We start from the raw sequence: 25,798 nt of genomic DNA on the forward strand, positions 1-25,798 counted from the left end.
GTAGAAATCAGAGTGCAATTTCGTCTGAGATTTTCGCTGTGGCGACAGAGGGCGTCGCTGCAATGAGAATATCTCGTTGTAGCAAGAGTGTCGCGACCAAAAAAAGATTTAAAGGGGGTTTAGGGTTTAAGAAATTATTTCTCAAAAATCCCTTCGAATCCCTAGACACAGAACCCTTTTCCACTGATTAAATTGCCTCCAAAGCCATTCGAGAGCTTGATTGAATGTTGAATCCATGTGGGGAACGCTTGGAGGTGAGTTTTAATGGTTAGGGTTCCGTTTCTCATCCCCTTTTCTCTTTTTCTGGGTTTCCTTGGATTCTCATGGAGTTCTTCCATGTGTTTTTGGCCGAAATCTGTGTAGAGAGCACGTCCGTGGTTGAATCTGAGTGTGGGTCTTCAATCCAAGGTAAGGGGGGACTCTACCCTATCTCAATGTATTATAATTCTTGTGTCTTTTGTTGATTAATGCAATGTGGCTGAGATAGGAAGTAGAAATGGTGTGTTTGATGGAAATTGGTGTGCATTATGATGTGTGCTGGAATAGTTAGGCCCTGTGGGAAAAATTGTGTGTGATGGAATGCCATTGATAGATGAATTAATGAATATTGTGAACAAATATGGGCCCGAGGGCCGTGTAATATAGATGAATATTGGCTATGTGTCGTGTAATGTAAAATGAATGTGGGCCTAGTACCGTGTGTAAGCATGATTATTGCATGCGTGAATGGAATATATGTGTGAATGAGCGTGTTAGCGCTGTTGTAATGTGCTGTGAATGGTTCAGCGATACACTGAGGGTGTGGAAGATGAGGACGGTAGAAATACCTTGGGGAAGGGAGAGTGGTGGTGACACCGACTGTGGAACGGGTGCACCACGGGCCACACACTCTCTTCCTGACTAGACCTCTGACCATTACCTTTGCTGAGCGACCCGTGACTGCCCACGTGGTATCCGTGAGACGAGGGTAACCGGCGACCATTCATAGTGAAAATTTGTGATCACAGTGCCACAGTAAGTGTGACTGGTGTGCGTATGCACGAGTTTGTGTATTGTACTTATATATGTGAAATGTTATATGTGATTGTATTTGTCTAATAGATTGGAAATGTGCTGGATGTGAGACTCTATGTTGACTATATGTTTTGGGTAGTGTAGAGTGCTCACCCTTACATTCATTTTTTAGGTAATCAAGACGATCAACATCGGACTCAGCGAAGGAATGGATAAACTGCTATTTGACTTAGATTTTATTTTGAAATTGTTGTAATCGAACTAGTCCTGTAGCAGTTATCTAATATTAATTTGTAACCCTTCACTTATTTTGAAATCTTTTATGAAAATTTGGTTATCCGATTTGCAAAATTATTATTTAATTGAAATTAAATTTAAGATGCTACAATGCGGGTTACCACTATTGGCAAGGAAAGTAGCCACTTGCAGCTTCATCTCTTTACCCAGACTTGCGCGTGGCTACTATTTGTGAAAATAGTGAACACACATAACTTCATTCTTCTGCGTTACTACCTTTTTATGTAGAAAATATTGACGCCTAACTTTCTTCTTTATCACAGGTTCTAGAACAATCACTATTTATGAAAATAGTGATAATGCCATGTAAAAGTAGTCACTTTTCTTGCAAATAGTAGCTACGCCCAACACTTATCCTTTATTTTTCCACTCTGTGTCTAGAGTTGCCACTTTTGTCCAATTTCTCTTCTGAAAACCTTATCCTCAAGACTCTTAGCTTAGAACTTCCTACAAAACTTATTTCAATCAGCAACATTTCACAAAGGATCTACAAAAAAATCAAAACAATTTGAATTATTTCATAAGAACTGAATTAAATTAAATACTTCACATTTTTATGGGATTTTTGGCTTTCTCATATTACTTTGTTATCAGAAACATGCTATAAAGTTGACTAAAATACTAATAAAATATGGATTTATCAAAACATTTCCTTTCACCTTATCATTAAACTCTACAGACTTTTTCTTGTAATCGCACATGTTATTACTAACTTCATTGTCAAGATACTATAAGCATTTGTCACCTTTCTCTTTATTGTTAGGTTCTAGTAATAATGTTGTCTCTTCATCTTCTTATTTCTTCCAATAAGGTTGGCCTTATCTTTAGCATTTGTTCTACACTCCAAAGAGTAATGACTATATTTGTGGCAATTGAAACATTTAACATTAGATTTATCATACCTCTTTTCATTTGTCCTACCAAAATTGCCTTTGTCACTTCTTCTTCCATGACCTCTGGTGGGTTGATAATTATCTTTATAATTGTGAGAATTATCATGATCTCATTTTCCTCCTCTTCTTCCTCTTCCTTGACCACAACCATGTCCTATTGCACGTTCACGTTCACGTCCTTGTTATTTTTTTTCTCCTCCACTTTCTTTCAAAGAGACTTTAGTTTTAAGGACTTACTGCAAAGACTCTTCTTGTCTTTGATTATATTTAGTTTTATAGGCTTGAAGTGAACCCATCAACAGACATCGAGTCTAAATCTTTTGACTCATCCTTCAATAATAGTCAAACTTTGTGGTTAATGAGCGAAGTATTTTTTCTACTAAGCGAACATCTTTCACCTTTTCTCCATATCGTTTCATTTACTTTATAATAACCATTACTCTATTACCAAAATTTAAAATAGGCTTAGATTCCTTCATACGCAATGATTCAAACTCCTTTCATAGAGTTTGTAAACGCACCTTTTTGACCTTGTCAACCCCTTCAAGATTTGTTGTCAAAATCTCTTAAGCTTCTTTAGAGGTGGTTGCATTAGACACTACCTCAAACATGGCTTAATCTAAGCCTTGATGGATAAATGCAAGTGCTTGTTGATCTTTTTTCTTTTGTTTCATCAAAGTGTCTTTCTCATTTTGTGACAAAATAGCCTAATCTTGAGGCTTATTATAACATTTCTTTACAATCTCCCTAGCATCTTGAGATCCTAGTAAGACCTTCATGCATTGACACCAATTTTTATAATTTCTTCTAGTGAGACGTGAAAATTGAAATAAATTTAGGGCATTATTTGTCATTTCTCAACTCTCAAAGTGTTTCTCTGAATTCTCAAGATTGAACTAAGCTCTTGATATCACTTTGTTAGAAATAAAAGAGAAGAATTATAATAATAGGAGAATTTTATTATATTATCACTCACCAAATAAATGAGTATAATTCACTATTTATAATAGTGATATTACAACCTTTAACTTACATCGAAGAATAATTGCTCTATAAATCTCAAGTTGTCCTTAACTAAAGAATTATGATCTTTAACTCATAATAATTTACATTTACTCACAACTTTTTAACTTTGTAACATTTTATTTTTAATTATTATTTTGAACACAGTCATGTCATTTTTGAACTTTAGTGAGCATGCTAATAGTACCACATTCTAATAATGTCTTTGAAGATGGAAATTATTGATTAATTTCCCATAGCTTTATGTCTCCAAGATGTTCATAAGAGAAGTTTATATCAAGAAATGGCATACAAGTCTTGCATTTGAATAGCAGTTTATAAATTAGGCTGGTTTGCAATGAATGTCCCTCACCAATAGTGAGCTCATAAGTCATAATAATAAAAGACCAAAGCTCATAAGTTTTAAAACATGTTAGATGAATTTATTCTATCTTCAAAATAGATTAAGGATGTCATATAAAATGTAAATTTTGTATATTATTTTTATCAATGAAGAACACTTCCAGTCAACATTGACTTCCCAATTTGCAGTTGCATATGTTGTATTGTGCTAATGATAAACCTGTTTACAAGAGAGAGAAAGAGAGAGAGAAAGAGTATAAATATAACGAGAAAGGTACATCCTGAGAACAAGAAACAAAACTGTCAGATTTCATTCTGCTATACAACTGATCAACCAACTACAATTTCCAATTTCTAAGGTCCATGTATTAGGGGTAACACTCCACAATGCTTTGGGATATTAATCAATGAAAAAAAGGTCCTCATACTGATGGCTAGACTGAAGTTATTAATTGTGTCCTAAAGCAATATTTGCACTCCTTTGTCCATGACAAACCATCTCAATAGACCAAGTTTCTCGCTTTAGTTGAATGATGTTACAACACTTCTATTCACTTTGGCACATGCCTCGCTCTTTATGAAGTCATCTATGACAAACCTCCACCCACTATTTCACATTACATACAAGGCTTCCCCAACGTGAATGTTGTATATTTCCTCTTATCGACCTATGCATCCATCCATGCCACCTTGCTTCGACAACCGTCTAAAGCACAAGCCAACATGAAACATTTTACTGATGCTAAGAGAAGGAATGTCTAGTACTCGGTCGGAGATTGAATCTATGTGAAGCTCAAACTATTTTGTCAACTTTTTGCCTCTGGCACCTCCCACTATTAACTATCTAAGCGATTCTATGGTCCTTTCCAAGTCATTGAACGTTTTGGGACTATTGCCTATAAACTACTATTATCCCCACCTCCAAAATCCACCCTGTTTCATTGTTCAATATCGAAACCCCACCAAGTCCTTTTATCCAATTGTCTAACTAGTCTCCCACCACTAAGCAATTAACAATCAACCATTTGCGATTCCATCCTCGATTCTAAATGGGACAACTCCACTAACCCTCCTACTAAGATAGTGCTAGTTCAATGACTTGGTCTCCCCCTTAATGACACCATTAGGAAAAAGTGGGACCTTATTGTGCTTCCTTTCACTTTAAGGACAAGGTAATGGCCATAGAAGAAGGTGATGATAGGAACTCTGGTCAAGTCACAAAGTTTGATACAACTGCTATGTCTTTTATTTTTAACTTTTTGGTTATCTTTTTTTATTATGCTTTTTATTTATCTTCTATTAGTAAGAATAATTATGGTATAAGTACATGGATTTAAAGAAATAAAAAAAATGAATTTGCATATTAATTTTCTCTTAATTAATAATTTAAAGGTTTTCTTATCCTCGAAATCAAAGTATATTTTTCCATGTTCTGTCACTCTTTCTTCCAACAATACAAGAATATCTTGATCTATAATTTTTACTTTTTTTTTTCAGAATTTAATACAAGAACTAACTTGCAAAATAAAAATCACTTATATTATTAACAATAATAAATTATATGTCCTTATTGTTTTTCATTGGTTTCCCTTAAGAACTTTCTTACAAATTTTAAAACTTTGATTGTTGTTTATTAGTTTTTCATATTATATCAATGCCATGTTGTCGATTAGTCCATCGATGATGCACCAAAACTTCGTAGGTCCACCCCAAGCGGAGCCATGAATGAAAAGTTTAGCTTCAAGTATGCCACGTACTTCTGTTAACATAAAACTTTTATGTTTTAGTAATCTAAAATATTTTAAGGACTTGAAGAAAAAATAAAAACTTTGAAAACATGCTATTATTAGTCAAAATTTTAACTCATCTGTCCACCACACTGCTCACTACTTATGATAGACAACACCTATTAGTTATATGTCTAGACATAAAAACTAAAATAAAAAATTAATTTTTTTAGTTTGTATTAAAATTATTTGCTAAATTTATTCATTTATCTTTTATTAATAATTTTTTATCCTTAAATAAATCAATAAAATAAATATTTTATATAAATAAAAATATATTAAAAAAATAAATATGTATATTATTTTAAAATTTAGGTTAATAAATAAATAAATTTATTTTTCTTAAGACAGGTTAATAAAAATATAAAAAATATAACAAAGCTTGCGATAAGAAATAAATAAATTATGAAATAGAGCCAGAGGAGCTATACAGGCCACACTATGCAAGATTTCAATTGGGCCCAAAAGGAAAACAAAAAAAAAAAAAGCAACTCCATAGAGTGAAAATTAGAAATACACCGCGCCACAACCACACACGACCCCACGTCTCACCCGGAACCCACACATTACAAGTGTTAGTGTCCCCCCAACTCTGAAGCCACGACCCTCAATCATAATCCAGGGTTTTAGAATTCACGCAAAACCCTAGTCTTCCACCCATGGCTGAAGAGGCCGCACCGGAGGTCATTGATCCCAACACTCCCGTCGCCACCGTTGACATGGACGTCGAGTCTGCCGAAAACGGCGCCGATCCCAACCCGAAGCGTGCCAGGGAGGAAGAGGATTCCCACGACGACGACGTTTCGAAGAAGCAGAAGGTCGATGACGACAAGTCAGTGGAAGAACAACGATTAGAGAAACTGGAGCAAACCGAAGAAGAAAAATTAAAGGAAGAAGAAGGGAAGGAAGAGTGTGATTCTGTGAAGTTGGGACCCAAGAGCTTTGGGTCTTCCACGGAGATGTTCAATTACTTCTACAACTTTCTTCATGCTTGGCCTCAATATCTCAATGTTAACAAGGTGCGTTTCATTTCTATTAATGCCCAGCGTGATTCCTTTTAATTAATTGAATTTGTTACTTTGTTTAATAGTTTCTAGGACGTCACGCGGATTGATATTTGATTCTCTATTATTATGATTTCATAAACTAATAATGTCCAGAAAACAAACCCTTCCATTATATATAGTCCCGCCACTTTTGACATGTATTTACTTTTTCCATCTAAGCATTGTTGACATGTGGTAACCCTTGTGGTGTTTCCTGGCTTCTGTTTCTGTTGATGTTGTTCTTGTTGTGTTTACTGGGTATATTTGTTGGCATTTCTGGAATATTCAACTGCAAGCAAGGCCTTTCTACTCTTATGGATAGCATTGTGCACATGTTGTGTTTATGTTGGTTTTTCATTGATTTGACTTACCCTTGCACTGGTTTCGCTGATAGCTATTGGTTCTTAAGTTGTGTCTTCTGGAGCCTCAAAGTTTTCTCTCTAGTTTCAAGAAACTGAAGCAGTTTTGAATACAGAGTGATATTGCCGTGGCTGTATAATTTGGGTCCCCTATTCAGTTTAGCTTCCATGTGCAATATGCATGCCTTGTTGCAAGCAAAACATGCACTAGCCATCTTCGGAGTTACTATAAGTAATGTAGGCCCTGTTTGATAACTGTTTTTAAAAACAATTTCTAATTTTGAAAAAGAATAAAACAAATAAATTATTTGATGATGTGTTTCTTAATCACTCTATTAACAACTTTGTAATGTTTTTTTTATTCTTGTTTTAAAAAGAGACTAAAATATGGAGAACCTGACTCCGTTTTCTTCTCCCCCTACTTCTATACAAACCTGACTCCGTTTTCTTCTCCCCCTACTTCTATACAAACTGTAACTATATTGTACTCACATCAGTTTTTAATTTGTTTTACAAAACAATTCTCTAAAATAATTTTATTAAACAATTTAAAGAAAAAACTTGAACAAAATCAAACGGGTCAGTTTCCTTAAGACCTTAACTGTTTTAATGCATGGGTTTTCAATTCACATTTTGGTTCCACCAACTTAGATCTGACAACTCAATTTCACTGCATATTGAATGTCACGATTGAAGCATTGAACTGTATGAAACACATTGCTTGGGGCCACTAAATCTTTAAATTGGGATTTAACACAGTTCTGTTTTAGTATGTTGTTCTCACTTCTTGGTTAATATATCATGGTGTTGCAGTAGCTACAACCTGTGTTGACTTCTTACTGAATCCTTGTTGACATGTTTTGTGTGTCAGTATGAATATATCATGTTGTTGGAATTGCTTAAGAAAGGCCATGCAGAGCCTGAAAAAAAGATTGGTGGAGATATTCGTGCTTTCCAAATCCGCAAGCATCCTACCTTCAAAAGCATGTGCTTTTTCCTCATCAGGGAGGATGGCTCTGTTGATGATTTTAGCTTCAGAAAGTGTGTGGATCATATTCTTCCCTTACCAGAAGAGATGCATTTGAAATCTGATGCGAACAGGGCATTAAGTGGTGGTGGAGGAAAGCATTATGGAGGAAAGGGTGGCAGAGGGAAGAGTGGAAGAGGAGGCGGGCATGGTCATGGGAAAGGTGGAAGGTGGAGACATTAAATACAGTAGTTGCTGCAGGTATGAGTTTTATTCTGAGATTTAAAATGTTTTTTGTATATTTGGTTGGCATGTTTCCAGCTAATAACTTTATAATTCAGATTTTGATGTTATTTATAATTTGTGAACTATTTGGGTTATACCATGACTCATTTTGATTATGGCTTGAAACGAACTGAGCCAAACTTAGCTATAATGAATTAGTTTGTCTTGCATGATAAGAAATGGTTTTGTTTAAAACTTGACTCGAACTTTGAATAGCTTGAACTTGGCTCGAATCAAGTTCATAAATTGTTTGGTAGAGCTCTTTGAATCACATGAACCAAATGTCAAAATGAGACTATGAAACAAATGAATTAAGTTAGTTTATGTATTTGGTTCATTAGATTGGTTAGAAACTCAATTCAACTAATTGATTTTACTATTGCAAATATAAATAAATGTTGTGTTAAGATATATGTTGATCAAACTAGTTCATGAACTAAATGAGTTGAGTACTACTTGGATCAAGTTCGGTCAATTTTAAGCTTTGGTTTAGTTTATTTGATTCATGAACCAAGTTCATTGTGATAATAATGAGTAGAGTCTTGAACTACTCTTAGCTAATTTGGCTGAGACGTATTAGTAGACTTTTAAGTTTCAATCTTGTACAATTTTGGCATTGTTATAACACCTTACTTTGGTGTTGAACTTCTACAATGTCAACGAAATGATTGGTGGTTTAAAATTGAACTTCTACAATTTTAGTCTTTCGAACTGCAAATATAGATATTTTAATAGTTAATTTTACAAAAAATTTACTTTAATCTTTGTCTTTGCAAAATGACTTCTTAATTTTTTTATTATATTATATGATAATTAAAGATGCTTAGTAAACTTCACAGAGTATTTTATACTTTTAGATTAATTGTCGTGATTCCTTTAAATTTTAAAAAGTTAGAGAGTATTAATATCTTTTTTAACTAAATTACTGATTCTATTATAAAAAATAGTTTAAGAGAGGATACTAAACTCTATATGATTTTATGTAGTAAAAGTAATGAATAAAGGTTTAAAATAAGTGATTTTTTTTTAAATTATAGACTAAAATAAGATTTTTATATAATTAGAAACTAAAGTAATTCTTATAAGATTAATTTACTTTCTTTTTAAAAAAATGTGTTTAAATTGACAATGATATAAGTTTCATGTCAATACTAATTATGCAAAAGAATTTGTTAAAAACTTAGAATAAACTTAAATTAATGGGTTATATATTAAATGAATAAATTTATTTTGATAAATGAATAGTAGACACATCTATAACACAAATTTTATAATATTCAAAAGTATAAAACAACTTAACAATTAATATATTTAAAAAAGTATTTCTTATTAATATTTTAGAGGACAACCAAATATTGATAGTTATTTTTTTATAAATAAGAATATAAATAATATTATCATTTACTAAATCAAATATTATAATATGTTATAGTGAAATTAAAATGTGAGATAGTTGATACATGTGTTAAATTTAAATGATTATATTATTTAATAACTTTTTATACAATATAAAATTAATCAATTTAATTTAAATCATCTTATATTATCTTTTATTTTATATATATATATATATATATATATATATTAAATTTTATGTAATTTAAAGATTTATAAATACATTATTCAAAATTTAATATTTATTTATATTTTAAAAATATATTATCTATTAAAATAAAGTAACGCGACAAAGTATTTAATAATTTTATTTTTTAATGAAAATTTATAAAGTTAATTTACTGAATAAAAAATTTTAATTGATTAATCTTTTATTTTATAAAAAATAATTAAATAACATAAATGTACAAATTTAACGCTTAATTTCAATAAATTCTAATTAATATTCATTTACTCTTTATTTTTAAGTTGTTATTTATTTATTCTTCAATTTTTTCCCTGCATAGCTCTTTTGTTAGGATCTATTGATCTTTGGTGAGTTAAAAAATTATTAAAGAAGCATAACGATAATAAATCTTAAATAAAAATATTATATCAAAATATAATATTGAGAGCCACCCACCTCTCATGGGAGTCTTCTCTCCCTACATCGTAGGGTTCTCTGCCCATTTTTGGTGGGCTTCTTTCTCTCTTAGATGGGAGCTTCTCTCTTTGGTGACAGTCTTTTCTTTTTCTCCTTCACATTCTTTCTTCTACCTTCACGTACTTCCTTGCTTCATTTTCTTATCTTTGTCTTTGATTTTTCTTGCCTCTGCTCACCTTTCCTTTCTTATGTGTTTCATTTCTTCCTCTGCTCACTCCCTTTATTCCTCCCACCATGCACCTCCCTCGCCTTAGCATCTTTGTCTCCTCTTCTCCTCATGTTCAGCTCTTTTGTCTTTGGCTTTTTGTTTTTCATATCTTTGATTTTCAGTTCTCATGTGGCAAATTAAGGGCCTAAATCATACTTGAATGCATTTGAAACACAACCTAAAGAAGAACTGCTTAGGTCAAGAAAACAAAAACAATGTAAAGAAGAAAATGAGTTAACACTTATATTTTAGAGAAGATAGTCAGAGCTCTAAAGCTGTGATTTTTTCTTTTGTTTTTGTTAATTAGTTTGACATTTTTTGCTAGAATGTTTTAATTTGTAATGTTTTATTATGTAGCAGTAAAATATCCTTTTAGGATGGTTTGATTACTCTTGAGAGTACCGTTAGCTTCTGGTTAATTCTAAACTCATGATTATAGACCAAAAAAAAAAAGATAAAAAACTCACACATAGAAACACTCTTTCTTCGCAACACCTTCCTTCCAGCTAACCAAAGAACTAAACTTCATGTTTTAACAACAATTACCACCACCTTATGCATTCGATTACCATAAGAGCAATAAAAAACCCAACCAGCCATTGACTAGTAGTACTTAGCCACCACCATAACATAACCCTGATGTTACTTGTGACCCAACCACATCAAGCAAAATTGCTGCAGTGACGACATGGGTCATCAACCATCGCTCTGATATTGCCGCTTCCGGTTCGTTCATCATGTGTGTATCTTTGAAACATTGAATCACTATCAAACTAGAGCCATACTGCATCGTCACCTTGTTCTCCTAACTTGTACCCCGCTGCCATGAGAATCATCATCCTCCAACCACCATTGTGAATCCCCCTCCACATGCTAGTTAATGAAAAGAATTTGTGGATTGATGTTTAAAAATTAAACTATCAATATGAAATAAAAATAAAAGTAAAGCAATTTTTTTTAAATAATTAAAATACTAATTTTTTTTAAAATTAAAATTTAGCTAAATAAATTTAAAACTTTATAAATTAAAAATTTAAAGGATTTTATAAGATATAAATAAGAGTTTGAAGAGGAAATAATTATATATATATATTATCTTTTACTTTGAGAGAAATTTGATATTCTGATTGGTAAATTTTTGCTAGGAAGTTTAATTTAATTGCTTCATCTGTAAAGATGTTGAGTTAAAAAAGTAAAAATTTTAGAACTTAAAATAAAATATAACAGTGGTTTTATTTTGCTTAACTAGGGTTGACTTAAAAAAATACTTGATCAGAGTTTTACAAAAATAATTTTCCTATCTAGGGTGGGGAATGACAAGTGACAAGAGTGTCGTCCAAAATAGTTAAACACTAAAATAAAGAATTGTCTAAAATAAAGACGATGTTTGTATTTTTGTGACACGTGTGTATCGTAAAAATAGAAAAAAAATTTAAAAAGATTCAAAATTCATCCATAGTTAAGGGAAGATAGAGAACATATGGCTAAATCGATCTTAGAGAGTCGGACAAGTGGTGTCAGTGTAATAAGAGACAACACTCTTTTAATTGGTTCATTTAGCAATAAGCCAAATGATTACACAGCGCGACTACCTTTTTCTTCTTTCTCCTCCTTCTCCGTTGGTCTTCTTTACAATTTTCCCTTTAGTTGTGTTGCTGACAAAAAAAAAACAACATATTACAGATTTTGGTATTCAATTTTTCTGGTTAAATCATTTTTGTGACATTGTAAAAGGTAAAAGAAATAATAATGTAAATATATTTTAACTTAAATGTGCTTTTTGTTTGGACCGCATGTATCTAATGTTGAAATGTTAGTCCAAGTGAGGCTTTTGTGGCGAGGAGACGCCGTGTTCTTGACATTACAAAAAATATAAAGCAGGAAAGGAGAGATTCCTAGACCAAGCTTGATGGAGGTGCATTTTTTTAATTTTATTTTTTATAGAATATATATTATATAGATTTAGTGCTTGTATAAATTAAAATATCAGCTTAATTTTTTTTAGAAATTGAATGATATAGTTTTTATTGTTTATAATTTGTTGGTTTAAAGGATGCATTAATTTAAAATTAACTGAATTAAATTTAATAATTATAAACATTAAATAATAAAATAAATTGTTATTGAAAAACATGTTAATGAAAAAAAAAATGAAATGCAGTAGAAATAATAAATATTTAATGTAGGAGAAATAATAAATTTTGTATTTCGATGGTAGATTAACAAATTTAAAAAATATTTGTGAAACAATAATATTAAACGTAGTAGAAATAATTTTTAATTGTTATTGAAAAGGAGTAAATAGGATATTTTATAAAAAAATTATTGATAAAAAACTACATATACAGTTATATAATAAGAAATGTAAAATATGAAAAATAATATAATAATTATAGATAGATAAAAAAAGATTATCTTCATAAAAAAATAATTATAAAAACATAACAATTTTTTCATCAGATTTATTTAAAATATTACATATTTAAAATTAAATTTATAATTTTTAAGAAACAAAGTTATTATTGAATAAGAATTATTAAATTAAAAATAAAAATTAATCATCATAGTTTAAAATTTTATTTTAGATGACATCATCTTCATTGTATAGTAAGATTTTAAATTTAAGCTCCAGAAATAGTTCATTATTGCATTATCAATTTATTTACGTATTCGAGTATATTTAGAATGGATGTAACCTGGTTTTAAAGGTGAGAATTTAAAAGTGAGGAGGAGTCATTTTATACTTGCTAGCAATGGAGGAGGAGTTAATTTCAACATATTCTATCTTAATAATCTTTTTCTCCCATTTGAGAGTTATTCTCTCATTTCCTTCATACATTATACCATTTAAATATAATATAATCACAATTTTATTCATGTTACATTCAAAATAATTGGTTATCATAAATTAATTTATAATACAATGATTTTATATTTATTATTAAAACAATTAAATCAAAAATTAATTTGTAATTACAAAAATTTAAACTACTAATTTTTACATTACATTTTATATTTACTATTTTCAAACATAACATTTTATAAAATCTATAACCCTTTATTTAGGTCTCAGCACTTATTACGAAAAATTTTCATTATATATTCCAACTTTAATTTAAAGAATAGTATTCAAATAATTTATAACCAATTACATATTATTAGAAATAATTAAGTTATCAACAACTTAAGATATACATCCTGCTTTTACACACAAAAAATATTTTATCTACAAATAATAAATAATTTTTAATATAAAAAATCAAATAAAATAATTAAAATTGTAACACTCAGAATATATATATATATTATTTATTCTTAAATAAATAAGTTATTTAATATAAAATAAACTTATGAATTATATTATGCTAATGAAAAAAAAATATAAATATAAAGTTTAACCTAACCTGGATTTCTCTCTTCCACCACTTTCATGGTTGTCATTGTAAATTTTGTTAGGTGTTTATAAGGTCCAAAATTAGACAAAAGAATATATCAACATTTTTATCTAGTGAAAGAAATGGAGAACTGGAAGTCACACGAAAATGGTCCCTATTTGGACAACATTTGAGTCGTCTTTGAGATGGATGACATTAAAATCAGCCCTGACCCAGAGGACACAAAAATTGTCCCAATTATGGACTACACAAGTTTCGTTGCATAACATGTATCATCTGCAAGTTAGTTTTGTCCCTATGTAAGTTGACACAGTGCAAAATTGTCATGTCATTGTAAGTGTCAATACTAAAATAGACTACACTTGCAAATTTTTAATATAAAATAATAAATATTGTTCAAAGAAAGGACGACACTCTTACCACTTGTCATTCGGCACCTTAGATAGGATAATTATTTTTACTTTATCCTATTTAAGTAATTTTTTTAAAAACTAACTCTAATAAGGCAAAAAAAGCTTATAACGGTAAGATCAACTTTACCTTTTTTTTTTAATTTGAAGAATTAAAAAACACTAAAATAACTTACTCTTCGTTTTTATTTTTGAATAAATTTACATAGTTAATATTCAATTCTTTCAAAACATATCTCTTAACTAAAAATAATTGCATTTTAAAAATACTATAAACAAAACGGATGTTACACTAAGTAAATGTATCGGAAGTAAATGTTTTACATTACAGAGTTCTTTCGTATTAAAGGGATATAATTATTCAATTAATTTCTTCAAATGTAAAACATTAAATTATGAACTGAGGATTCACATCATGATCTTTAAAACTGAAATTTAATAGTGATTATAGAGAATTAGTTGATGCGTCCGTTACGTTACACATCACCATGGAAATAAAAAGTTCAATTCCATTTCCTTGGGTTTCAGTTGAATCTTGAAATTAAACGCAGAAATTAATTAGCCGTATGAAATATGATCGGAAAAAAAAGGATTAAGTAGCCGTATTTTATCTACTTTTCTCCAATGTTAGTAATAATTGGGATGCAGTCAATCAACATTTTAGAGCAATTCGTTTGATAATTATTTTTTTAAGGAAAATGATTAACTAATAAAAAAAGGTTTTATTTTAAAGCATAATTTTTATTATTATTAATATATTTTTACTGTAATTTTCAAAAAATTATATTTTTACATTATTCTTAAGATAGTGATGAACAGAACCCTACATAATTGGATGCATACTTAATATGTGGCTAGTGGATATACTATGTCAGTAATTCCCAAGTTCCAACTATATTGGATATCAAGCTGAGTGATACATGTAGAAGGATCTTTCTGATTTTTAATTACTACTTACAATGAGGGTAGGGTTAGGTTGAAGAATCTTATCTATCATTAGATTAGAGTTTCAATCATATATATTAGTGGATAATAATTATTAATTCTCAATATCTCTCTCTTAGAAAGTGATAAAAACGAGGGCTGCACCAATTAATAAACAATTACTGTTATTGAGATTTCCGAGTGAAATATTAATGAATCTTAAAAAATACCAATTTTAATTTTTTTAAAAACATTGTTCATTTTAATACAAAATTATTTGTTTAATTTCTTTTTCATTTGTCCATTATGAAGGTAACATATGGATTAAAGAAAATAACTAATACATGCATTGGGCAGCGTTTAAAAATTAAAGATAAATTTATAATTTAAATGTGAATAATTAATATTTTTTTAATATTTTAAATGAAAATATAAATAAAAATAAAATTCTCTTTGAAAAGTAGGCAGATTTAAAAATAGAAAGAAGTATATACTTATATATAAACATAAATATTTTTTTTTCTTAAATTATCAATTTATATAGATGAAAAATGAAATTTAACAAATGTGAATAATTAATTACGTAGTATTATAGAATTAAATTATGTAATGAATAGGGTATCCTGGTAATTGAATTCATCTTGTAACTTACAGTAGCGCACACGTTAAACAATAAAACATGCGGCGCTCGCATTCTCCAAATGATAATTACCTCACTACTTGAATAAATTCATCATAAAATTTCTTCTTTGGGATATATATTGCCAATTTCTTTGGTGATTTCACACTAAGCTGTCAAAGTAGACATGGAGAGTCAGCAAAACTCGTTTTGGAAGTCTAACTACGAAATTTATGAAAATCCATTTGCACAAACGTGCCAATTCTCTTCATATGATTGTTACAGGTAAAACAACTAGTGCCACTTCTTACCTTTAATTTTCTGTAACAAGTCATTTGGGAAGGTTTCAAATTTCTCATTATAACATCTTTTCTCCAGGGATTATGCTAATGATTGGTATAGTTGGTCATACGAATTTCCCATGCAGTATAACAATCATGATGCTATTCCTTTTATGGAGAACAATTATCCTGACATTTTATATGAAACTATGCCAACTGAACCAACACCACTAAACATACAAGGTTATCAATTAATTTATATGAGTTTCTTTATCGTTAAGTCTTCATGGTACATATTATTTATTGCATTTGCCCTTTTTTGATATAGTTTATTTAAATTTGTATTGCAGACTATGACTCTGTGTGGAACGAACTTGATCCGGGGCTTGATTCAGATACACCCGCATTTTCATTTTGCAACAATGGAGAAACTGTGAAGGAAATGAGGGAAGATTTGAAGAGTAAGCCATGCAGAGAAGACAAAAGCATGAGTCCCATAACGTTATCAAGGAACACCGTTTCTCAATACTTTTACATGCCCATATCACAAGCAGCAAAAGAGCTTAATGTGGGCCTCACACATTTGAAAAAGAGATGCAGGGAGTTAGGAATTCAGAGGTGGCCACACAGGAAGCTAATGAGCCTTCAAACCCTCATAAAGAATATTCAAGTACGTTCTTACTGTGTCAATTACCAATAGACAATGCCTAACAATTGGAATATGATTTATATATGTCGATTATAGACTTGAAGCTTTTATTATTATTATTATTATTATTATTATTTTCATTTGGCTTGGTCATGCAGGACCAAGGAGTGGAGGGACATGAAAGTTGTGAAAAAATAAGGAATGCAATTGAGATATTGGAGAAAGAAAAGAAGATGGTGGAGGAAATGCCAGATTTGCAACTTGAAGATAATACAAGAAGGCTTAGACAAGCTTGTTTTAAGGCTAACTACAAGAAGAGGAAACTCATGAGCGTTAGGGTGATGGAACCCCAGTCTTCTTCTCTCGATGTATTGACACACAAGGGGTGATGAATCAAGTTATTATCATGAAGCATATAACAAGATATATATTAAATATCTTTTGCTTGATACTCATTAAGTAGTTCTTTGGTGCTTCAAGCTAGTTTACATATGGTGTTTATTTTCTTTTTCCAATTTGAGCCAAAGGAAATATCACAGTCATTACTTTGCTGAGCATTTTGCTATATTTACTAATTATTACGAAGCTTGGCAATAAGTCCGGTAACTGTGGAGGGGAAATTAATATGGATTTTCAGTTGATGTTATAATCATTGACATTCTTTAAAAAGATCCAGTGGAAGGCAAGTCATATGAATCTAGAATTTGGCAATTGATTCTTTTACCGATTGTTGCTGTTTCAATCACTATTCAATGTGGAATACTTAGCTGAGGGCTTTTTCTTTTTTCTGTGAATCTTCAATTTTGTCCATAAAATTCAATTTTAAAATACTGAGAATTGTAATATGATTTACTATTATAAAATTTTTAGAAATTAAGCAAGTACACAAATAAATCTCGATATATGCATGAAATAATATCAAAATTATTTAAAAATATTGATATATTTAGTTATTAATAATATGAAGTTAATAAAATTTGTTATAGTACAAAATAAAAGTTGATTTCAAAAATATATAAAAAATTAACAAAAAGAAAGATAATTAAGATATATTAAAATATAAAATAATCAAATACACCTAAAATAATAGAAATAAAATTTTCCTTTTTATAAAAGTTAAAAAAATAACTTTCTCTTAAACAACAAATTGAAATAATTCAATAACAAAATAATTATATTTATTCTAATAAATATATAAATTATTAAAAATAAATAAAAAATAACAAATTTTTATGACTTTTTTTTAACTAATGTCTTAAAATTCTGATAAACTAACTGAACACATTTTTTCTTCTCTATAGGGCATAGGCTGGATATTTTCTTTTTATGCCTGATCTCAGCACTCACATTTTTTTTTTCAGTTTTTGGTTTTTCTCTCTCACTTACCTCATGTTATTCACAACTACATCTATCTTATATATATATATATATATATATATATATATAACCTTCAAATTTGACATAAGAAGTTACTAAAAGGGCAATGAAAAAGTTAATCTATCTATCTCATAATAATATTATATATGCGATTAGCAGATTGCCAATAAGCTCACACGTAATCATATGAAAGACGTTTAAATTTAAAGCAATGTTAGTAATATATTTTTTATTATTAATTAAAATTTATTAAAAATTAAAATATAAAAAATTAATTTAAAAGAGATTCACATAATTTTTGTAATTGTTAATAAATTTTAACTAATAATAAAATATATTATAAAAAAATATAATAAAGAGTATGTTACTAATATTTTTTAAAAATTTATAAACATCTAACAAAATTCTCCTGTAATTTAAAGAAAGTAAAAATCTACTTCAAGAGATTATATAGGACACATGTTTTGGGTTTCTTTTCTTTTCTTCTTATCTTTCCAATATATCACTTTTTTCTCTTTATTTTGTTTTATTATTTCAATTTCTTTTAAATACACAAATAAAAAATTAATAAATGGAATTCAGAAAAATGTTGCAGATGATAGAATGATAGAAACAATACTGTAGATTGCAGTATGAAACGGAGAGAGCAGAACTGGTGTTTGAAATTGATCTCCGTTACAATGCAGTTCGTAAGCCCACTTCATTTTTTATTTTATTTTCAAACAAATCTTCTTATTTCTCCAATTTCCCCCATTTTGTATCTTTCGAATATACAATTTCTTGTTTGAATCATTGTTATTGTTAAAATAGCATAAACCAAAAAGGATTTAATAAGCAAAATTTGTAGTAAAAAAGAAACAGCATAGCTAATTTCTTTTTAGTCCAAAGAGGATTATGATATAAGTTTACGTAGACGTGTGATAATAACCGATGATGATAGATGAGATAATCAAAATAGTAATTTGAACCATGCTTATTTTTTATAATTTGTATTACGATTAATATTTTCGTTGCTATAACGTGCTTTTGTTACCTGAAAATAGTATTAACCTGCGTGTATTCATGCGAATCATGAATTAACAATCTTTTTCTTATAGAAATTTTTTTTCTAAATCATGTGTCACTGCCATATATTTTTTCAAAATTAATTTTTTAATTTTTGTTATCAAAAGAAGCCAATAAAAAATATTCACACAATAACATGAATGTATAAATTATACTACTATTCACCTGTCTTATAAAGTTTTATAAATATTAATTTAACTATATTACCTAGTAATTAATGCACAACAAAATTTTTCTTTTCCAAAATAAATAAAGAAAATATTTTTTATTTTAAAAAACTCAAATAACTTTTACAGTTCACACAACCATTATTAATAGCAGTATATAAATAGTTTGTGATTTGCAAATTAATAAGGATATTACTTTAGCCATAATATGTGTAAGACTCTAACTGTCATGTGCATGTGAATTATTCTACATTTTATTCATAAAATTTAAATATTTTTTAAAAAATTTATTTCAAAATAAAAAAATATTTTTTAAAATCTTAATAGTGATGTATAAATGGTTGTGTCTGTTATGTTGTCTTATCTTGAGGATTCCGTTTTAAGGATAAAGTTAGTTTTAAGTTAGACTTATCTTTAGATTTTTGTTTCCTTTATGTCTATTTAAAGACTTGTTTATTCTTCAGTGAAACATTCATTCTCCACTTTGTTGAGTCTTACTTCTATCTTTACAAATTGGTATAGAAACTCCGTAGGACCTTATATATAAAAAGTAACCATCTTTGAATGATTCACAAAATGAGTGAGGATAAGAATTTTATGACACCTGTCATACCACACTTAGATGGTCACTATAATTATTCTCGTAACGTTGCTCGCAACGAGATGAGTATACTTAAATAAATGTTTATAAGAAATAAAATATTTTTTAAATAACTACTTTTAGATTACCATTGCTTGTTGTTTTTCTCTTTCTTTTTTCTTTTCAAATAGCCTTGTTGTCTTTTTTTAAAAAAAATAAAATTATTTTGCTTGTGAAGGATGAAACTACTACATGGTTCTTGCACTCTGTTACATATTGATATTTTCATATGGATGGTGTAATTTGTAAAGTGCAATGGATTGAGGGTAGGAATGATATTCCTATGATTGATAAGGCTAATAATGTTGATGAATTATAAATGTATTATTTTTTATATTAAATTATTTACATAAATTTGTGTTACGTTTTATATTTATAAGACTAACTTTATCTAATTTATATTTGGATTACAATGAAGACTAAAAACACATGTTTTGCTTTATCTACGTAGGTTATATATTAATTTTGGGTTTTGTTAATCTCAACATTCAACTTTAAAAGTGTAGGATAAACAGCTAATAATATTATTATTTTACTAAAAAAAATATTTATTATATTTTTATAACTTCAATATAATAATTGTGTACTTTTTTTAATAAAAATTTTCTATTTGTAGTTATTTAAACTCAACTCTAAAAACTGAGGTTAACAAAACCTATTAATTTTTAAGATAAAAAAAATAATATGTTTTGGTTTAAGAGATGTCAATAACACTAAAAACAATTATCATTGGTGATAACTAAAATCATGTAGAAAGAGGAGAAGACTAAATTGGGAATCATACAAAATCCAAAAAGTGCAAAACAAAGAAACAATGTTAATCAAGCATTCTTTTTACTGCTTAAGAAGCTTTGGAGAATAACCTCTCACTACATAAATTGATAGAAACTTGCATTCTGTTAGAATTAATGGAGATTTCCTTACAACAAATAATCCCCATAAAACAGAAGAAAAACTAGAATAAAAATGCACTGAAACCTAAGTCTAATTTATTTTTTATTTGCACAATTATTGATAGCTCCTAACCACAACACTTCCAATGTGAATTTAAATTCACAAGTAAGGGGAGGATCTAACCTTGGTTGTGGCTCATGTTTTTCAGTTTATTCTTTCTAATTTGAAATAACAAGATATATTTTAATATGTTTTTATTTTTTGATTCATTCCTTTGTTTATATATAATTATTTTTTATATATTTTATAATTTTTCTTAAAGAAATTAATACTATTTTTCTGTATAATTTCATTATAAAATTATAATTTATCATATTTTTTTATTTAATTTGTTAAAAGACCAGACCGATGCTGGGCTATAATCTTGGGTGTTTTACGGACAAACTCTATTTAAGTAACAAGGATCCCACACATGTTAATGATAAAAACAGTAACATTATACTCAGATACAGTTTCTCATTTCTGCAAGCAATGGCAGAATTAGGTGAGCTTCCCGCTTACCCTACCAATTCACAAGAATAATATCCAAATTGTTTGTTGAAAATTCGACTTATAGAATCACCTTATTTGTCATTCACCATTCTCCAATATGCTTAACCCTTATTCCTCAAAATAGGAGTGTTTCACACCAATAGATTTCAATTTTCAAGTTCCAACATTAACTAATTCATGACTTGATCACACCAAAATAATAATAATAAGATGATGACTTCAGCTGAGGCATGTGGTCGTAGCTTACAAAGCTATACTCTAACAGAAGATATGGGTAGTTGCAGTAGGTTTGAATCAGTAATAGTTGGTTTATCAATCGATCTACTTCCCTCTGTTTCCCATGGCATATATTCTCATTCCATGTTTTGAAAATTCATAATTTCTATAAAAAAACAAACCCAAGAGTTCACAGCCTTACTAGACTCAGACTCTTACTTAAAGAGATCACTACTTGCTAGCTAGATAAACATGAAGTTTGATTTAGTGCTAGTTATTATAATAGCCATAATTTTTGGAGTTGGGTTTGGAGGGTGCGAATACAAGATTGTGCAGTTCATTTTTGGAGACTCCCTCTCGGATGTTGGAAATAACAGGTACCTCTCCAAAAGCCTTGCTCAGGCAAGTTTACCTTGGTATGGTATTGATTTGGGCAATGGACTACCTAATGGGAGGTTCTCTAATGGTCGCACAGTTGCTGATATAATAGGTATATCTTTCATTTTCTAAGACTAAATCAAATTAATTTGCAAGTGTAAGTGTCATTCACTTTATTTTCTGACTTTTTAGACCCACTTTCACCTTAATCTTTCTGCTAACATTAAAGACTAAAATAATTTTTTTTTTTTTTTGAGTTAGCGATTATAGAAAAATCTGAGACTAAAAGTTCGTGTGGTTCTGCGTTTGTGTGTCTTGGATCACGTTATTGTTTACGCTGTTCAGAGTAGTGTTTAAAATTTGGATCCACTTTCACTGAATTTAACGCATATCCAAAACATATATTAACCCAAACAATGCTTACAATCTGGGACTGAGACGAGAGTTTAATCCACTTTTTAACATGCAGATAATTTGTTGGCAGTGACAAGAATAACTTATTTTATATAAGCTATTTTTAACTGTAGCCGAAAGAGAAAAAGTTGTTCCTTTCTTTAATTTAGTGTCGATTTAGTTGTGGTTGTCCCAGGTTTCTACCGGGTTGAGAAATTTGTATATACTTAAGAAAGTTTGTTTTGATATTAAGAAATTAAAGCACTTTCTATTGTTTCACTCTATAATCATATTGATATTCACATCTTCAGGTGACAATATGGGCCTTCCAAGGCCTCCAGCATTCCTGGACCCATCTTTAACTGAAGATGTTATATTGGAAAATGGAGTGAATTTTGCTTCTGGGGGTGGTGGAATATTGAATGAAACTGGCAGTTACTTTGTAAGTTGCTTGCTATGTGTAGATTTTCATCTTATTTTGGCATATGGCCCATTAATAAGCATAGTATAGACCAAGAAAGGCACTGATATATATATATTATGAATGAAAAACCATTCCTCTTGCAGATTCAAAGGTTTTCGCTCTACAAACAAATTGAGCTGTTTCAAGGGACACAAGCACTGATTAGAAGCAAAATTGGAAAAGAGGAGGCAGAAAAGTTTTTTCAGGGAGCACGTTACGTTGTTGCTTTAGGCAGCAATGATTTCATCAACAACTACTTGATGCCTGTTTACAGTGATTCATGGACATATAATGATGATACATTCATGAACTACTTGATCGGAACTCTACAAGAACAATTGAAGGTTTATAGATTAATTTACTCTAACATAATCATTTTTTCTCTGTTTAATTTTTAGCTTCTAACAATATTTTCAATTTTGCATTTATACTATTTAGCTTTTGCATAGCCTAGGAGCAAGGCAGTTGATGGTGTTTGGGCTGGGCCCAATGGGCTGTATTCCCCTGCAAAGGGTGCTTAGTACATCTGGTGATTGTCAAGATAGAACAAACAAGTTGGCTGTTAGCTTTAATAAAGCTGCAAGCAACTTAATAGATGACTTGGGAAAGCAACTTCCTAATTCAAGCTACAGATTTGGAGATGCATATGACGTTGTTAATGATGTGATTAGCAATCCAAACAAATATGGTAAGTAAATATATCTATATCCATCTATCATTGTTTTCCTCATTCACTTGATGCATAGACCATTATTTCAAACCCAAACCATTAGCGATCATAAACATTCAGCAATTTGGTACATTTATTAGTTGTTTGGTATCTTATCTTTACTACTGGGAAAAAGATAAACCATTTACTAACGAAAAAATATAAAACATTAGAATTATCTTGGTTAGATAGACTTTTTATTTAATGAAATTATATCTCAATTTTTAATTCAAATAAAATTGTTTTATAATATTTGCCTAGTAGTATAGCGAATTAGTATTCTTAATTAAACAAAATTTGATGGTAGGATTCGAAAACTCAGACTCGCCTTGTTGCTCGTTCGGGAATATTAGACCAGCTCTTACATGTATACCTGCATCAAAACTATGCAAAGATAGAAGCAAATATGTTTTCTGGGATGAGTACCATCCATCAGACAGAGCTAATGAACTGGTTGCTAATGAGCTCATCAAGAAATTTAGATTTTTGCGTGTTGATCAAACAAATGCTCCTTCACCATCACCTGTTGTTGCTCCATCTCCACACAATTAATCATGCAACTCAATTTTTTATTGCTCAATGTTGTAATTGCTTTTGTAATGAAAGCGAGTTTTCTTTCCCTTTTCACTAGTCTGTTATGATACTGATTCTTTTTTTGTTACAGTTTTACCTTGTCTTGATAATCCATCTCACATTATTTCTTGTAATTATAGTACCATGAATTTTCTAATATTTACTATACAAATCTGCCATTAGGTATTCAACCTAAGAACATGTTGTGCCAGTAATAAGAATTTTTTTCTCAAATAAGATTTTGAATAAAATTTTATGCATGATAAAACTAAATTTAAGAGCAGTTAGTTCCCTTAAGTGGTACATCCAATTTGACTCGTATTAGATTTTTTTTTTTTTTTTTACGAGACTAGTATTGGTTTGATCTAAATAACTTTTGCATCCGGAAATCTACGATAGAAAAAGATAGAAAAAAAAAATCACAAATTGAACTTTTGTTTCCTTTTTTTGTCGGTTTTTTTTTTTTTTCTATTTCTGTTTGGTCATGCTATTTTTACTTTTGTCCAATGTTCAGGATTGAAAAAATGGGCTTGGATCCGATCCAAGCTACTGCATGGTTTGTTGATAACATATTATACCCAATTAAACATACAATGTCTTTACAAAGATAAATAAATAAATAAATAAATAATATATCATTCATTGACGTTTGATATCAAACTTCAATTTTTACATCACTAAATAATTTTTTTATAAAATATGAAATTAATTTTTTAATTATTTGTTTAAAGGTTCTTGTCAAGTAGACAATTATTATAACTACGATGGCAATAGAAAAAAATAATAAAAATGACAAATAAAAAATAAAAAAAAAGAAATAAAGAGATTAGAGGAATCATCGTTATAATTTTTAAAAAATTTTGAAAAACTTTAAAAAAAGTATTGTCTACGTAATTAAATCCAAGTTCAAGAATCTGATTACAAGTGAAGAAAGTATTAACATCATATTATATTTGTAAAAATAGTTATTTTGAATTATACAAAAATTTAAATTTTATTTCATTTTTATATTTGATATTTTATTTATTTAGTAAAAGAATGGAGGAAAATAGGTTTTAAAATAATTAGGCATGAGATTTTGATCCATGCTTTTATGTATTTTTCAATGCATTGGGAGAAATTAGGGCTATATATATAGTTTTGTGAATGATATACTAATCTATACATCACTATGTTTAATTGTTGAATAATTTTAAAAAAATTAATTTAATTTTTTCTAATATAAAATTTTATGTAATTCATGTGTATTAGGTGTGACATCTTTAATTTCTCATAGAAAACACACACACTCATATATATATATATATATATATATATATATATATATATAATTTCTGATGAGGTAGATGAAATAAAATGAATTTATTATAAAACATGTTATATGAAAACTTGATAGAATTAAAACTTTCCTATCAATAAATCTATTCATGAAATTGTGAAAAATTTAAAAATATCAATATGTAAACTATACCTTTAATAATTACATTTACACTAGAACCAATATACATAGCTGAATTTCATTTATATGCAAAGTTTAATATTTACAAATAGTCAGCAAAATACAATAGGTCTTAGAATACATAATTACAATATCAAAATAAATTGAGTCTTAAGAGCAGTCCTTATCCATACCACAATACTAGTCATTATCATTGTGCCAACCCTCTATCTCAGCTAGCTCCTTTGGAGTTAGGTCTTCACTCTCTTCAAGATCTCCAGACTCAACCTCGACTTCAACGTCCGTTACTCGCTCAACAGTAAACTGGATTGGTCTCCAAAGGAGATTGTGATCAATAAAGGTATATAAATAATTTGCAGCTGCTAGAGTCCTAAC

At 29.2% G+C, this 25,798-nt stretch overlaps 3 protein-coding genes across 3 annotated transcripts; all 3 read left to right on the forward strand.

Annotated features, from left to right (window-relative positions):
• Positions 1 to 5,887: 5,887 nt before the first annotated feature.
• LOC113852810 (protein EMBRYO DEFECTIVE 514-like) lies at positions 5,888 to 8,184 on the forward strand. Its single transcript, XM_027483184.1, has 2 exons — positions 5,888 to 6,375; positions 7,633 to 8,184. The coding sequence occupies exons 1-2, from the start codon at positions 6,016 to 6,018 to the stop codon at positions 7,969 to 7,971; spliced, it is 699 nt and encodes a 232-aa protein (XP_027338985.1). The 5' UTR covers positions 5,888 to 6,015; the 3' UTR covers positions 7,972 to 8,184.
• Positions 8,185 to 15,794: 7,610 nt separating this feature from the next.
• On the forward strand, positions 15,795 to 16,926 carry LOC113851922 (protein RKD1-like). Its single transcript, XM_027482209.1, has 4 exons — positions 15,795 to 15,892; positions 15,986 to 16,131; positions 16,239 to 16,558; positions 16,696 to 16,926. Exons 1-4 carry the CDS (start codon positions 15,795 to 15,797, stop codon positions 16,924 to 16,926), a joined length of 795 nt encoding a protein of 264 aa, XP_027338010.1.
• A 4,774-nt stretch (positions 16,927 to 21,700) lies between these two features.
• On the forward strand, positions 21,701 to 23,943 carry LOC113853117 (GDSL esterase/lipase At1g74460-like). The gene is made up of 5 exons (XM_027483571.1): positions 21,701 to 21,938; positions 22,531 to 22,661; positions 22,787 to 23,026; positions 23,121 to 23,370; positions 23,699 to 23,943. Exons 1-5 carry the CDS (start codon positions 21,701 to 21,703, stop codon positions 23,941 to 23,943), a joined length of 1,104 nt encoding a protein of 367 aa, XP_027339372.1.
• Positions 23,944 to 25,798: the final 1,855 nt, after the last annotated feature.

The sequence above is a fragment of the Abrus precatorius genome, unplaced genomic scaffold, assembly GCF_003935025.1.
Source record: "Abrus precatorius isolate BTA unplaced genomic scaffold, Abrus_2018 Scaffold10, whole genome shotgun sequence".
Lineage (NCBI taxonomy): Eukaryota > Viridiplantae > Streptophyta > Magnoliopsida > Fabales > Fabaceae > Abrus > Abrus precatorius.